General features: G+C 39.5%; 2 protein-coding genes across 3 annotated transcripts in view; one reads left to right on the plus strand and one right to left on the minus strand.

Annotated features, from left to right (window-relative positions):
- LOC126188880 (dnaJ homolog subfamily C member 7) overlaps nt 1-2,068 on the minus strand; it is an 86,914-nt gene extending 84,846 nt beyond the window's left edge. The window contains exon 1 of the mRNA XM_049930546.1: nt 1,920-2,068. Within this exon, the coding sequence (XP_049786503.1) occupies nt 1,920-1,996 (77 nt within the window). The 5' untranslated portion in view covers nt 1,997-2,068. The remainder of the gene's footprint in view (nt 1-1,919) is intronic.
- A 76-nt stretch (nt 2,069-2,144) lies between these two features.
- Nucleotides 2,145-16,202, plus strand: part of LOC126188881 (cyclin-Y) — a 68,893-nt gene continuing 54,835 nt past the window's right edge. For both annotated transcript variants that reach the window (XM_049930548.1, XM_049930547.1), the window contains exon 1: nt 2,145-2,483. The gene's annotated coding sequence lies outside the window, so the exon portion shown is untranslated. The remainder of the gene's footprint in view (nt 2,484-16,202) is intronic.

Below are 16,202 nucleotides of genomic sequence, written 5' to 3' on the forward strand. Positions count from 1 at the left end.
GGTGAAAAATGTCGACCACATTCCCTCCGACATGTGCATGCTCCGAGGGTGGGACAATTCTTTGGTACTTCATTTCCCTTCACGCTACTGTATTCTTCCCCTTTTTATCACTTTTCTCTTTGAATGTACTGCACCCACAGGTGTGCAATCCAGACTCATTTTCTTCCTCATTGCAGTGCAATTATGGTACCGGTGCTACGATCCCCTCCGATACGTCCTTGGTTGACATAATGGGTGTGGTATCCTTCGATGTATTGGGCAGATTGGGCTCTGCTAACATGACACATAACTCATCCACTGTACCACTTGCATGCTGGCTGAATCGGCCAGGTGCACATTCCATGTCTAAGGCATTGGCCGTAGTGTCCAATTCAAACAGGTCTGAAATGGAAATGTTCCTTATCTGTACCGGTGTTCATATAAAATCGTACGAGTCCAACAAGGGAATATAACACAATCCCTACGTCACGATGTGGCTTTGACATCATCACCGGGGCTACTGCACATGTCGTTCCTTAGTACACACGCACTAATGACCATTCAGTGGCATAAGTCACTATTGTGCTGCGTTTCGTATGGCACTGCACGCTGCATAAACAACATCTGACACTACCACATTGTCCATGATGTCCAAATACATGTCTGGTGTAATGGTAGAGCGTTAAGTGATGTTCTCTGTGAATATCTCATTTTTTCCAAAAATGTGGGTTAGGCCACTACTGCACTGATAGCCTGAAATATGGTTTCTAATCTGTGATTATAACTCTTTGAAGCATGTTGTTAAAGGGAACTGACAAAGGATAAATGGATTAATCAAGTGAGAAATGAAGGCCTGGAGTCAATAATTAATGCCTAATAAAGACTGTCATGAGAAAGAGACCAAATGAGGCAAAAAAAGTTTAAAATGAGAAGTGCTGAAAGAAAGCATAAGCATTCCTCAAATACAGTTAACAGCTGCAGCTCTAACACTGCATCTGGTTAAATTTTATGCTGTCTCTTTATATCGAAATACTTGTTTGTGTGTGTGTGTGTGTGTGTGTGCGTGCGTGCCACAACACACAAACTATAGGCACTTTACTAATTGTGACATTTTCACAACACTTAGAAGCTGGTAAAACATGTCTTGGATAAAGTGCGAAGGTGAGGTAAGAAACTATTTAGGTGCAGTAAGTTAAAAACAGGTGTGAAAACTGCTTTATGAAACCTATTTTGTTAGAAAACTAAATGTTTCAGATAACCCTTGAGTATTCTTAATGCAATGTCAATGTATCATCATACAAGGTCCAGAATTTTTAAAAAAATTTAGCCTAACTACGCCTACTTCTATGCATTTTACACAGACTTATGATTAATTACCGACAAATGCAGTTTTTGTGGCGTGGGATAAAAAAGGTTACTGGAGAGTGAGTACGTTTACGTCTGTTCTACATAACGTGAAAGTCAACATTAGTTAAAACTACGTGTAAATTCTGTTTTCAGGGATTTTGTTACTGGCGAATGACCGCGATTACAAAAAAAAAAAGGCTGCCAATATCTACAGTTCACCCCCAGGATTTCTGATTTTGATTAATAACTAAATTTTAAAACGCAGTTACTATTACCAGATTACAGCATACAACTACGTAACTCTACATTGATCCTCGACAGTCGTCTCTCAGCTGGTAACAGCATTACAACGAAACAACATCGACTGAGCAATAGACAGTACTTTTTCCAGACAGTTTAAGTAAGCTGACTTTTCTCCTGAACGATTCACAAATTAGAGAGCGGTCGGGAAAACAGAAAGATTACTTTAACGTTGCACAATTCGGTGCGTTGTTTTGTGCCATATACGCCTAGTCTCTGAATAACTGTAATAAATTTTATGCACTTAACATTCTCATAACGCGAGTCATACTAATATCACAAATTCCACTTACTCCTCTTCATTATGATCTACAATTTCCGGTGCACTTTCTGTTGGTGCCATCTCCAAATCAATCAATGTATCAGCCATGTTGCCCACTAGAACGCCAAGCTAGCAGAACACAATCCACTGGCAGTTCACGAATAGTATCTCTGGCAAGAACGGCCAAAGAAGTAGGTTTATATAATATTTCACACAATGGCCAATCAAAATCATGCAGTGGTATGTACAACTGTGGCTGGGTGGCAATGGCTGCCAAAGAAAGTTGTCGGTGGGGAAATACACAGTAAAGTTGTAGTAGGTGCGCTATGAGTGACGTCGGAGTGTTACAGGTTGTTTACACCAACATAGTAGTTATTTACAGTGTTTAATATTCAAGCGGTCAGTAACAATTTAGATATAAGAATGACGTTTGAGACCATGCCGGCAACCTAATTTTGGTGAGTAGGCGTAGTCCAGGTTTATGGCTCTGGATGCAGGTGTACAGGGACATAAACGGGTGGTATCGGGGTCTGTGTTGCAAGTGTCAGTTTTGATAAAGATGGTTTCATCAAATCACAGATATGAGAACGCAAAGGTAAGTGAACAGTTACTAGGACACTTGTTATTTTTTGATTATGGAAGCCATAAAAAGCAAAGTAGTGGTTTGATATATTATCTTCATCTTCGTTTTACCCACTTTGTAAGTTCCCTACTTTAAAACTTATCACATTCTTCACTAAGGAATGTTATGACTGCAAATTCAGTGTCTCATATGTGAACTATTATCTCAACCAATAGGTGCATAGACATCCATATCAGTCTACATAATAAGGCTGCATCACGTCATGTTTGTTCTTTCTTTTTAATGTACACTCTCCTCCTGAATGTGACACTTGTTTGTAAAGATGTTTTGTGAGTCGATATTTGCAATTGCATCCTATGTTACATGTACAGTTGGCCCCTATCAGTTTGTTGCTCTGTTGGTAATTGTGGAATAAGTTTTTGCATCAGTAGTACACAGTATTCCAACACAGTTCAGTAGTCTACTTATTAGTACACATTGTGCATTACAGTTTTCTTTATTGCCATAGGCTACATCCATCTTAACACCCTGGGTTGGGTGGAATGATACTGAATATTTAAGTTTTTAAAGGTAGGCTACCAAGCAAGTAAGTGATGACAAGCCTAATTATTTTAGTCCACATTAAATAGGACAGTTACAGTATGTTATGCTAGGTACTGACAGACTTATGACCTACTTTCAAAGCCTAAGAGAAAAAGATTATTATTTAACCTCATTGCCTTGGATGTGAAAAAAGTATTGGTCTCATGACTCACATTTGCAGTTTGAACAATGATGATGTAAGCTAGTCAGGCAGTTTCTTTCCACAATACCAATGTGTCATTGACACCTACATTTCACACTAGCCAAAATGTTTCTTTCTTAGATAGTGAGATGTGCATCACTCCATATTGGACTTTTCTCCCCCTCCCCCCCCCGCAATGAATTTATAGGTTTACATGTTCCATAGTTAGGTTTCCTTGCAGAAATGTTCCAAATTGCAACACTGTAAGTTAGATCTAAAGTAAGTATTGATGAAAAGAGCTTCAAAATTGGTTCTAAGGTGTTAGACTTGCATTTCTTCAAATGCTCATGAAAATCCTGGTTGTGATATTTTTCGTGCAACCAACAAGAATGCTTGTCTTTTTGAGTTTCAGCTTTGACATTTGTTTGTTGTGACGTCACTAATTTAGGAGCAGTTGATAATAATTGTATCTCCCTCATTTCCCCTTTCCCTCCAGTAGGCAATTGAATAGATGGTGATACATACAATGCCACATGACGAACCACATCACAGAATAGAGTTGTATAAAATCTGTAGTGTGCTGTAATAGTTAGACACAATTAACTTTGTAACTGTAGGTTAAATTGGTAGGGAGGGGGATAGGCGGGTTGCCAGTAAGCTGTCAGGATGCACTTGATGAGGCTCTGTGCACATACCTACAAAACAGGGAGCACATAATTCTCAAGAAAGGACTATGCTAAACTGATGGGTGGTCTCTTTGTGTCTGCTGGCTGAAACGTTAACTACAAACAGCTGTCACATTTTCGACAATTTGTTTTCTTTGATATCTACATTTGTAATTGGTGAACTACAGGTGTTTGTCAGACTTAGTTAGGCAGTTTTTGATTATACTTTAATTTTATTGTTGAATGCTGGTAAGGGCTAGAAGAGTGCTGTAACACACAAATGCCAGTAATTGTTGACACACTAATAGATTTTCCACAGAAATGTTTTCACATGCCTTTTCCCACCACCAGAACATTCTTGAACTCCTGAAAATTTGTGTCATGCAAATGCTACTCAATGGTAATGGGATAGTGTACATCTCATCTGTAATGTAACTGCTAAGAAAGAAAAAAAAGGCCAGTGAGACGAAGTTAGGAGATAGGGCTGGCCATGCCACAGTTACTCAATGACCAATCCAGCGCTGACGAAGCACTTCATGCAAGAATGCCCAAACAGTGTTGGCGAAGTGTGGTGGAGCACCATCTTGCTGCCATGTCAGTTCATGAATGCTTGATCTAGTCTGAAGTTCTTGGATGACAGGCACCCCTGTTTAACTCAAGGTAGGTTCCTCCGTGATGCGACCTTCCGGGAAGAATGGGTCAATCGGTACTTTGTATGTCATGCATTATTACTCCCAGGGACAGGAAATGAAATGATTGTATGGCATTATTGGCTGGGAGACACTATCTGGTATTGTTCATCTGCGTAGTACAAGTTTTTGTATTTGCTGCCACTTTGGCAATGACTGCGTCAATGATGATTCTCTAACCCGTCACGGAATTGAACCTGGATCGTCAACATAGCAATCGGGCACATTGACCGAGCAGCTACAAAGGCAGAAATCATATTCATCGATGAAACTGGGGTTCTTTCTTCGCCAAAATTCACAATTGTGTCTGTTCACCGATCCTGGTGATGGAATTTGGCCTCATTAGACCAGACCATTCTCTACTGGTTGGTATGTTTAGGATTCACAGTACTGGCACTTTCATCAAACTGCTTGTTTATTTGAGTGATTGTGTCTCAGTGGGCTGCAGGTGGTCCAAATTCTTCTGACATTCAACATTGGATTTAGGATAAATTGTTTGTAACCAAGAAAAAGTGCATACATTTTATGTGCTGCTCAATAGACAACCTTCTTCATGCCATTATGTGTGCTAACTGAGAAGAACGGCACCCTCAATGGTGCTATCTGTCGACAACTTGAAATACTTGCTACTTTCCTTTGTGGATGGTTATATGATTGTTTAATTAAGTTTGGTCTACCCTGTACTGTACAGTGTGTGGCAAAGTGTTAATAATGTTTCTTCGTCATTATACTACTACTTTATCCTGTTGATAGCTGGGAGAATGTTTAGTATTACACATACACAATAATGTGGCATTTTTTGTGTGAGTTGCTTGATGTGGAGAAGTCTTTAGAAGTCAGCTGGTATTGACTTGTTGCGATAAGTTCCTATCTTCCTTAGCAAAGTGTCTTGTGTGTGGAAGTATTTCATGTTAGTATTTTGTAATTTATAGCAATAATATTTCACTACTGACTGGTCAAAACTTACAGAGGTCGCTACTTCCCTCCATCACTTCTGATTATGAAAAAAGTGCAGAACACCAATACATGTTGTTTTCTGATGTATATTGAATTTTCCATGCCTCTTCTGTTTCTCGAGCTTGGTGAGGATCTATGACTGATGAATAGTTGCGATGTATAGATTCACCAAGCATTTGTGACATGCTTCCTGTATCGATTCCAGTACTGTGGTCTTATCCAATTTATCCCTGGCCTCCCCACAGCTGAATGCCAGCATATTCCATGTAATTTGCTAATTTTATTCAAATTCATTCCAGTTTTAATAAAGTCAGTATCAAACATCATCATTGGTGGATAGGTTATAGCTGCAGTATGAAAACTTAATAACTGTATTTACTTGAAAGAAACCCTTGTTGTTCTGTTGTATACTTCAGTTCTGACAAACTGGTGATTGATCAACGGTGGTGTATGAAACAGTATAGTGGCTCTTTGTGTAATTAAATCAGTTGCATTTCATTTAGATATAGTAAGGATATAGAACAGTGGAATAGCAGCTGAGAAAATAACAGTATGGTTCCAGACTAGGAAAGTCCACAGTATATGTCATATTTGAAGTGAGACAATTGCTGGAACACCACACTGAGTATGGGAGAGCTAGTCAATAGTCTTCTTGAAATTGATGGAAGTGTACGGCACACCTTGGAAGGATGAAGAAAGAGGGGTAGAATAGCTGAGTTTACTGGTGATGTAATGGTTCTATCAGGGAAGTTTAAATTGTTTGAGAATTGGAGGGGACGGAACAGGATCGCAAAAACAGCATGATATAAGGAAGTGTATCTCCATTGTGTTTCACAGTGCTATCTATTAAATTGCACAAGTGGCAAGATACGAGGGTTGACTGAAAAGTAATGTCTCCGCCCTTGTGACTCTTCAACAGTTGGCAGCATCGTTATGCGGCAGGTACTGGCTTGTTCTGTAGCCTTTTCTTTACAGCTCCACTTGACCGGAAGCCTTAGCATTGAACAGTTGTGTTGTTACAGAGTAAAACATGGAACTTTGCGCAGATGGTCGGTCAACGTGATTTAAGCAACATGCAGTCACTGAATTCTTGACAGCAGAAGGTGTCAGCCTAAAGGAGATACGTCAGAGAATGAAAGCAGTTTATGGTGATTGTGTTGATGTTGAGTACTGTGTGTTGTTGGGCGAGTAAGTTTAAAGATGTAGAGGTGGGAACATTTGACCTGCATGACAGACAAAGAGTTGGATGTCCTGTGACAGCAACCACCAAGTTTCACAAGCAAAATGTTGACAGATTGATTCAGGATGATCGTCGTATCACTCAGAGAGAAATTTCAAGCACAGTTGGTATTTTGCAAAAATGTGTGGGTAACATTATTGCTTTGCTTGGCTATCAGAAGACCTGTGTATGATGGGTACCCCAGATGCTGACTCCTGAATTGAAAGTACACAGACTCAAACTTTGCCAGGAACTCCTCTCATGTTACAAGAATGAAAGTGATGCCATTCTCCATTCAGTTGTGACAGGAGACGAAATGTGGGTACACCATTACGGCCCAGAGACGAAATGTCAGTCTATGGAATATCAACACAAAGGTTTGCCCCAGAAAAAGAAATTCAAGACGCAACCGTCAGCTGGAAAAATCATGGCCACAGTGTTCTGGGACACAGATGGCATTATCCATGTTGATTTCCTTGAGTGTGGAACAACAATAAATTCAGTGTGTTACATCACAACTCTGCGAACTCTGAAACAATGGCTAACAATGGTCCGAAAGGAAAAGGGAAATGTTTTCCTGCAGCATGACAATGCCAAACCACACACTTTACAGCAGAACTTCAGAGACTGAATCTCACCACCATCCTCCGTACAGTCCAGATTTAGCACCTTCTGACTTCCATCTGTTCCCGATAATGAATGATGATCTGCGAGGACATCATTATGCTTCTTATGAAGACGTTGAGAGAACTGTGAAACTGTGGTTGTGGAAACAGTGTGTCGACTTCTTCCATGGTCGCTTCGGAAGATTTGTTCATCGTTGGCAGGAATGTATTCAATTGATTGGTGATTGTGTGGAAAAATGAAATTGGTAATTAAAGATCACACTCTAAGGATTATTTCTGCATTTGATTTGTTAAAATATTCCCATCCAAACCCAATTAACAAAGGTGGAGGCATTATTTTTTATTCAACCCTTGTATTTAGGAAGCAGAGTGATAGCAAGGTTGTTTGCTTGTAATTTGATGGTATTGTGGAACAACAAGGAGGAAGTGCTGGAGCAAATACATATTTGTGAAGAAGTTGTACAAGATTTTATACTAAAATTATACTAAAATTCAATTTAAAATAATGTGGGCTGATCGTCAGAACAAGAGGAAAAGGCTAGACCTTTGGTAAGAAGAGTCACTTGGAGGTGAAGAACCGGTGAAAGTTGTGGAAACTTTCAAGAACCTGAGGAGTGTAGCGGAGGAAAGTGGAAGAAATGACAATGATATACAAGTCCACTGATAACTTTATGGGGGGTGTGAGAGGAATCATTTATGGAACAAAGAAATTTCCTAAAGAAGTAAGGTATCCACAAAACATATTATACACTAATTCTGTTGTATGTTGCTGAGACCTGGGCCAAGAGAACAAGGGAAAAAAGTAATGGGCAAGCAAGTGAAATGAAGTTTTTGAGATGTCTGTCAGATGTAACAAAAACAGAAAACGAGAAATGAAAGTATTAAATAAGGTACCCCTAAAAGAGAAAATTGAAAGAAAAAGTTTAAATGCTATGGGCTTGCGAAGAGAATGAATGATGATGCCTAGGAAGAAGTGTAAGATAAAGATGGAAGCAAGAGACAAAGGGGTAAAAAAAAAAATAATTGAAGAAAGGATTTAGGAGAGAGAAGAAGATTGACCCACAGTGACAACAGAGAGGTTGTGGGAAGAACAGAGAAGATATAAAGGCTTTTGTTCCAAGCAAACGCTTCCAGCAGTGGGAAACAATACAAGGTGATGGTGGTTGTCGTGGTGGTGGTGGTGGTGGTGGTGGTGGTGGCGGTGGTGGCGGCGGCGGCGGCGGCGGTGCTGGTTCGGTTTGGTGGTTGGTTGCTTGAGAGATTAATTTGTAGATTTTGCGGTGAGCACATGTTGCTGTACTTTGGACTAATCAGTAATCGTCTGCAGATATCCCTGCGTTATTTAAATAATCTTCAAACAATGCCATTTCTCTGTCCTCAGCTTCATTACCTGTGAATAGCCTCTGAAAACTGCAGACCTTGTCCAGCAGGTCTTTTATACTTATTGTGGTTATTAACAGTACTGTCGTGTTTCCCCCTTTCTTGTTATTTTCGCTTCTAGGTAGACAAATTCTCTTACATAGTATTTTACCCATGATAATACAGTTAACTGTTGTTCCTGTGAATTAAATTACCTGTAGCCCAATCAATGAAGACCAAAGGATATTTAAAGGTCATTTTTTAAAATTTTTTGAGAATGACTTGAAAACTGCACTTTCAAGAAAAATATTCGCTAGTTCAAAATTAAACTACATTAAATTCCCTATAAAAAGGTTCTATTCATTTTTTCTCTGGGGCTAATAGTGGCTGTATTGCAAAGGATGAAGAATCACAGATTATTTAAAGTACTGTTTTAAAATTACAAAATTAATGTTTAATATTAAAAGAATTGAGTTGTGAACAAATATTAAATGTGCAGTAGTACCTTATTAGGGGATTCATTGTGTTCAGGGGATGTAACAGGGTGGGAAAGAGGGGGGGGGGGTAGGAAAGAAGTGTGAGAGAAGTTGGGTTGCCAGATGGTGATCATGCACTTCTCTCCTTTGTATGTCTGTGAATGGAAGAGCAGAGCGAGCTTTCGTCTCCCCACTTTTTCTACCCCACTCCAGCACAAAAACCACTGCGGAGTATTTCACAAATTTATACTGCCCCTTCCTTCACTCGGCCTTTGAATCACTGATACAAAGTGCAGACACTCCGGGGGAGTGTGTTAATATTGGATTTAATACAGACAGGAGTTAGTAATAATACAAATCTGAGAAAAGCATATGAACACATTCTGTGTAAATATCTGCACACTCTTCTTAACTGCTAGAGGGGAAATTGATTCTTAGTCATCGTGTATGGCAGTTGTAGCGTTCTTCTGGGAAAGATAACTTCCTCCACCAGGAGTGCTGTTTGATTTTTAGTTTACAGTCAGACTATACTTCCCCTGATTTCCTGTCTAGTTCTGTTATGTAAGTGAACAAAATAACTTTCCTGAGCTCGTACTTAATATAGTGGAGTTATTTTTAATTTGTAAAGTGAGTATCTATTTGCAGTTGTTAAGGAAGATTTTATGTAAAAGATGTCCCTATAAAAAAAATTGCTGAAAGTGCTTAATTTGTGTGATGTTGACACTGACCTATATATTGTTATTGGGAAAGGGCTGGATTGGTAAATATGGCATCTTATGGGTGCTTGTCATTGACAGCATGTTGCAGATCCTTGTAATCTTGTTATACTCCATTGTTGGTGAATTAATGAATGACCAAAAGTTTAGAGCAGTAATCTGTTGTAATGCGTTATATTGAAATATCTGATGTTCCATAATGCCTAGGTGACCTCCTCCTGTTATAGAGTGGTACAATTCGAGCCTCTGAACTTCTTCATGTGTTGGGAGAGCTGAGGCTGGAGTGATGTGTTTGATGCACCTCATGCTGAAAAAAGTTCTAGCCATTGACAGTGGACACAAATGAAGACAGCTACAGCTGTGGCACTTTTTTATGTAATAGCTTGTTTAACAACTGCAAGCAAGTAATGACTTAATAAACTAAAAGTAACTCCACGGTATAAACACAAGCTCAGTGAAGTTGTTTTGTTTATTCACATGAGAGAACTGAATTGGAAATGCTGGGGAGGTATAGTCAGTAAACTGGAAATTGTACAGCAATTGTGTGCTTAAAGAGGGATAGTTGCCTTTCCAAGAAGAATGCTGCAGCTGTTGTGTAGGGTGACTGAGAATCCGTTTACCTCTAGCAGTGTAGAACAGTATGCAGGGATTTACATACATTCTGTCGTAAGCATTTGTTGTGTTATGTTATTAGTAACTCAAATCTGTATTCTTTGTAGTGTTAACCATTTCTTGTGGAAAAGAAACACCCCCGGGCACATCTGCACAAAGCTTCTCCAGTGATTGATTTGTAAGACGAGCTGCAGAAGGGTCTGGACAACTTTGTAAAATGCCCTGTAGTTACTCTTTGTGATGTAGTGTGGTGGAGAGAGTGGGGAATCACTTGCTTGCTTTTCAGTTTGCAGACATACAAAGGAGGGAAATGCATGACCACAATCTGGTGACCTATTTTCCATCACACTTCAACCTTCCACCTTGCTCCTCCACCCTGTTACACCCCCAGAACACAATCATATAATATGGTTCTATTGCTCTTAGATGTGGTGTACACATTTAATAATAAACATTAATTTTATACCCTTAAAACACTATTTTTAATAATCTGCTATTTCTCTATCCAATTCAATGTGGAAGTCATTAGTCCTAAGGAAAAAAAGAATAAGACCTTTTGTAGGGAATTAAATGTTGTATAATTTTGTACTATGAAATATCCTTTCTGGAAGCTACACTTTGAGTTATTCAAGAAAAACTTTAAAAAAGTAACCTGTAAAAGTCTCCTATCTCCCATGCTTACACCAAACAGTCAGGATTTTTAGTATGTTGTTCATGACACTTCCTCCTATCACTGTACAAAAATTTATGGCTACGCAAATTTTTTTCTCAAATTTTCCTTCATTGACTGGACTATTGAGGAATTACAGCAACTCCTTGATTGATTGCAGTGACTGATCACCCGATACGTTGTAAGACAATGTTAGATATTTTGTATATTTTCGTGCATTACAATACACTTATTCATATTGGTGATCAGCTGCCAGTAAAAATACCAAATGCTTAATATCAAAAAAGTCTTTGTGCATTTGTTAATAATTTTCTGGTAGTTTCGTAGAATACCATTGCATCATATGCAAAGAAGAGAGCTGAAAATGTTGTGTACTCTTCTGTTTGGATACATCATGAACAGTTACAGTCCTATTATACATCCTTGATGTAGTCTAGATGCTGCTTTTTCTTCTGACTACTTCTTACAATTCAGGGTAACATACTGATTTCTGATAAATAGTTAACTTCCATTCCAAATTCATACCCGTATCACTACTTCATAAAAACAAATATTGTTTACTAGGTCATCTTCATTTTCCTCCATAGCACTGAATGTTTGCTGTTGATTGCTAAGGTAGTTTCTGATCATCTTTTTCCTGTTAACTTCTTAAATTATTGTTTAATTTTAATAGACTATGATGCTTTAAACATATCTCTCCCTGTAAATAGCTAACATATTGAAATCTTGCGACATCACTGTGGCATGATCAAAGAATTTACACAAAATATTTTCCAAGCTTGCTTTCCCATAATTTTGATACTTGATGTGGATGACTAAGATAAACACTTGACTAATAATTTTTTCCCATCTTTGACACCTTCACCCAAGTTATCTCAAATTCATTTATATTCATCTTGTTAGACATACTCGAGTTCTTTGCCACATTTAATATGCCACCATCATTAGTGTTCAGTGTATCTTTTTGATATGTATTCCATTAAGAATTTAAAAATGTGGTGCTATTTATTTGTTTACAGCCACTTTTATAATCAGAATATTTTTGTATTCTGTTAAACTGATTTTCCACATCCTTTTCTGTCTGTCACAGGATTACAATGTCAAACCTTAACAGGTGTTCCCTCAGTGGTCTGCTCCCACTAAAAATGTTCTTAGGTGTTCCCTCTTCAGTATGGTGCACCGGGCTGAGTGCTGGTGTTTTATCTTTGATGCAATGCACCCGCCTGCATACTGGCATTCAGTTTTTGGGCCACTGAAAGCATCCTGCCCTCTTCGATCTTCAGTCTGCTGCACCTGATGTTTGTTTCCCATGTCCACACACTCATTTCTTCTTTTGTTGCGTTATGCTGCTGCTTCCATTGCATTTTCAGCAACTTAAGTGCAGGTTCCAAGGCTCTACTAAGTTGGTATCGAGTGTCATCATTTACGAGATTTTCATCAGCTCTATCTCTATAGACTCTCTTATAACACTATCTGAAGGTTTGTTTTATAGCCCTTATTTAATCATAGTTCAGGGAATGATTAAGTTTCACACAGTGCTCAGCAATGGCTAATTTATTTGCTTATTGTAGTGAGGTGTGCCTCTTATGTTCTTTGCATCTTATGGCCACTCTCCTAGTTGTCTGGCTAGTGTACAGCATGCCATGTTGGCAAGGTATATGATAAATTCCTGGTTATCGTAGTTTCGGGTCATCTTTCACATTTGCAAGTAGTTCTCTTATTTTGGTAGGTGGACAGAACACACACTTGATGTTGTGCTTCCTGAGAATCCTGCTGAATTTGGCAGAAATAAATCTCACATGGATCTGGTATGTCATAGTCTTTGACTCATCTTTCTCTTTCTGTAGACCATGTGGCGAAGTGGGTGGTTGATGGGCCTGTGACATCTGTTTTGCATTTACTCATTCTTGTGGAACACTGACTATAGGTGCTCTGTTTCTGCTGCCAAACTGCCTTCGTCTGACAAGTTGTGCATCCTGTGGACATGTCTTCAGAACTCCATTTGTTTGTGTTGTGTGGTGACAACTGCTGGCTAGCAGAAACAGCAGCTGACCATCCTTTTCCAGTTCCATGGTGAACTTAATATTTAGGTGGCATGAGTTAAGATGTTCCAAAAACTCATTGAGCCCATCCCTACCATGAGGCCAGTTCACAAAGATGTCATTAACATATCTGAAGAAGCATGTGCATTTGTGTCTAGCCATCTGTAATGCCTCATCTTCAAATCTCTAGATGATAAACACATTGGCAACCACTGGAGACAGATGACTGCCCACAACTATGTCTAGTGTCTGCTCATAATATTATCCCCCCATACAAAAATAAGTTGATCAACAGGTGTTAACAGAGCATCATCAAGTTTTTCTCCAATTTGTTCCAGCGAGTCTTTTAGTGGCACCCTAGTGAACAGAGGTACTGCATCAGAACTGACCATTGTCGGAGTCTTTGTACTGGATTGAGGCATTGCAAGAAGTCTTTTGAGTTACGAGTCTGGTGAACACAATTCCCCACATATGGAAACAGCAGTTTCTTCACATACTTGGCTGTTAAGTACATTGGTGCACCAGTGTCGTTGACAATTGGTGGGCGCAGTGGCACGCTCTCTTTGTGTGCTTTCGGCAGCCCATATAATGTAGGTGGAACTGGTGCTCTCGATCGTAGTTGTTTCATGACCTTTTCAGACCTTCAGTTTCCTTCAAGAGAATCCGGATGACCACCTTGTCCAATTTGTCAGTCGGGTCATGTTCCAAATGTCTGTATGCAGAGTACTCCAAAAGTTGATGCACTTTCTCATAATAAGCTGCCAATGAAAAACAACTGTGGATTCCCTTTGTCTGCTGGTGACACCATGATGCTGCTGCTTACATAGAGCCTCTTGAATGCAAGCCTCTCGTCACTTAAGATGTTCGATTTTTGGAGACCTTATCTTGGTGTATGCCTTGCAGGTTTCTAGCCGAATTTCTCTTCTGCATTTGGTGGAAATGTGTTCACTACTTGCTCCTCTGCACTGAAGAAAGCTGAAGTGGGCACATTTCTAGAAGTTGTTGCTTTGTTGAGACTCTGTTCAGTAACTTCAACATGGCCTCATCAAACTGCTTGCCACTTCAGTTAATTACGATGTGAGTGTCCTTCATCTCCTGTGCTTTCTTACTCATGTGGTCAAACTTTGCAGACTGGCCATGCTGAGGCATTCTTTGCACATTCCACTAGAGACCAGGGGATATTCCTATCCTGTCCTGATCTTCAGCTGCGAAGGAGGCTGCCATGTACAGGTGAAGGGGTGAAAGCTCCCTAGTTACAGCATTTAGCCTCTGATGCATATCTTGAATCCTCTCCCTCACAAGTGCCACGCTTGCTCTACATTTCATATTCTTCACCGCTCTGGAGTTGACGTGATGATTAATCATGGCGAAAACTGCTACCGTGTCTCCATGCCAACAGGAAACTGAAAGAACTCAGTATCCTTCCTTTCCTCTCTTAGAGCTTGTCCAGCTTCTTGATATTTTGGTATATCTCCTCCCCACAGAGTCTGTTACTGTAATCCTTCAGACTTTCCCAGCAATCTGTTGAAATCTTGAGATGTCGTATATTTTGCTGGATTCAGCATTATTCTTGTACGATATTGGATTTGTTATTGTGTTTCTTCAGCATAATTTCCAAGATAAATCAATGGATAAGTATTGCCTCAAACATTCCTATTGTTCTCTGGAACCCAAACTGATCTTCTCCGCAGGCGACTCGTACCAGTTCCCCATTCTTCTATAAATAATTTCCGCCTGTATTTTGCAACTGTGACATATTAAACTGATGATTTGGTAAAACTCACATCTGTCAACACATGCTATTGTTCATTGTGGAATTGTTACATTCTTCAAGTCTGAGGGTATTTCACATCTCGTATATTATACATGCCAAATGGAACAATTTTATCATAATAATTCTGTCAAATTATTCTCGCAACACCACATCACCCAATTCATCTACATCCACTTCTTTTCACTTTTCTGTAATACCAAACAAAGTGGTATAGTTGTTTATGCACTGGACTCACATTCAGGATGATAACTGTTCAAATTCCTATCCAACCATCCAGAGTTAGGTTTTCCATGATTTCCCTAAATTGCTTAAGGCAAATACCAGGATGGTTGCTCTAAAAAGGGCATGGCTGATTTCCTTCCCCGTTGTTCCCTGATCTGAACTTCTGCTCCCTCTCTAGTGACCTCATTGTTGATGGGATGTTAAACAGTAAACTTACTTCCTCTTCTTAGCCTAATATTGTTATAAAATTTCATTCCCTTTTTGTAGCCCTTCTGTACACCGATAAGCCAAAACATTATGACCACTGCCCACTGTGATTTTGAATGCCACTTAGTGACATTGTGGCCTTGTGACATGGTAACAAAATTATGTAAGTGCAGCAGACATGTATAGGGGATCACTGTAGCGAAAATATGGGCTGCAGATGCGGAAATACATTGAGATAAGTGACTTTGACAAAGGGTAGATTATTATTATCCAGAGCCTGTCAACAAGTATTTCAAAAATGGTGAAACTAGTCAAATGTTCTTGTGTTACTGTAGTGAGCGTCTATGGAAGAGGTAGGAGGACAATGAAACTACTGAAACTTCCTGGCAGATTAAAACTGTGTGCTGGACTGAGACTTGGAACACGGGACCTTTGCATTCCGCGGACAAGTGATCTACCACCTGAGCTAGCCAAGCAAGACTCACAACCCATGCTCGCAGCTTCAATTCTGGAAACATTCCCTAGGCTGTGGCTAAGCCATGTCTCCACTAGATGCTTTCTTTGAGGAGTGCTAGTTCTGCAAAGTTCGCAGAAGAGCTTCTGTGAAGTTTGGAAGGTAGGAGATGAAGTACTGGCAGAATTGAAGCTGTGAGGACAGGTCTTGAGTTGTGCTTTAGTTGCTCAGATGGTAGAGCACTTGTCTGTGAAAGGCAATGGTCCTGAGTTTGAGTCTCGGTCCGTCACACAGTTGTAATCTGCCAGGAAGTTTCATA

The sequence above is a fragment of the Schistocerca cancellata genome, chromosome 5, assembly GCF_023864275.1.
Source record: "Schistocerca cancellata isolate TAMUIC-IGC-003103 chromosome 5, iqSchCanc2.1, whole genome shotgun sequence".
NCBI lineage: Eukaryota > Metazoa > Arthropoda > Insecta > Orthoptera > Acrididae > Schistocerca > Schistocerca cancellata.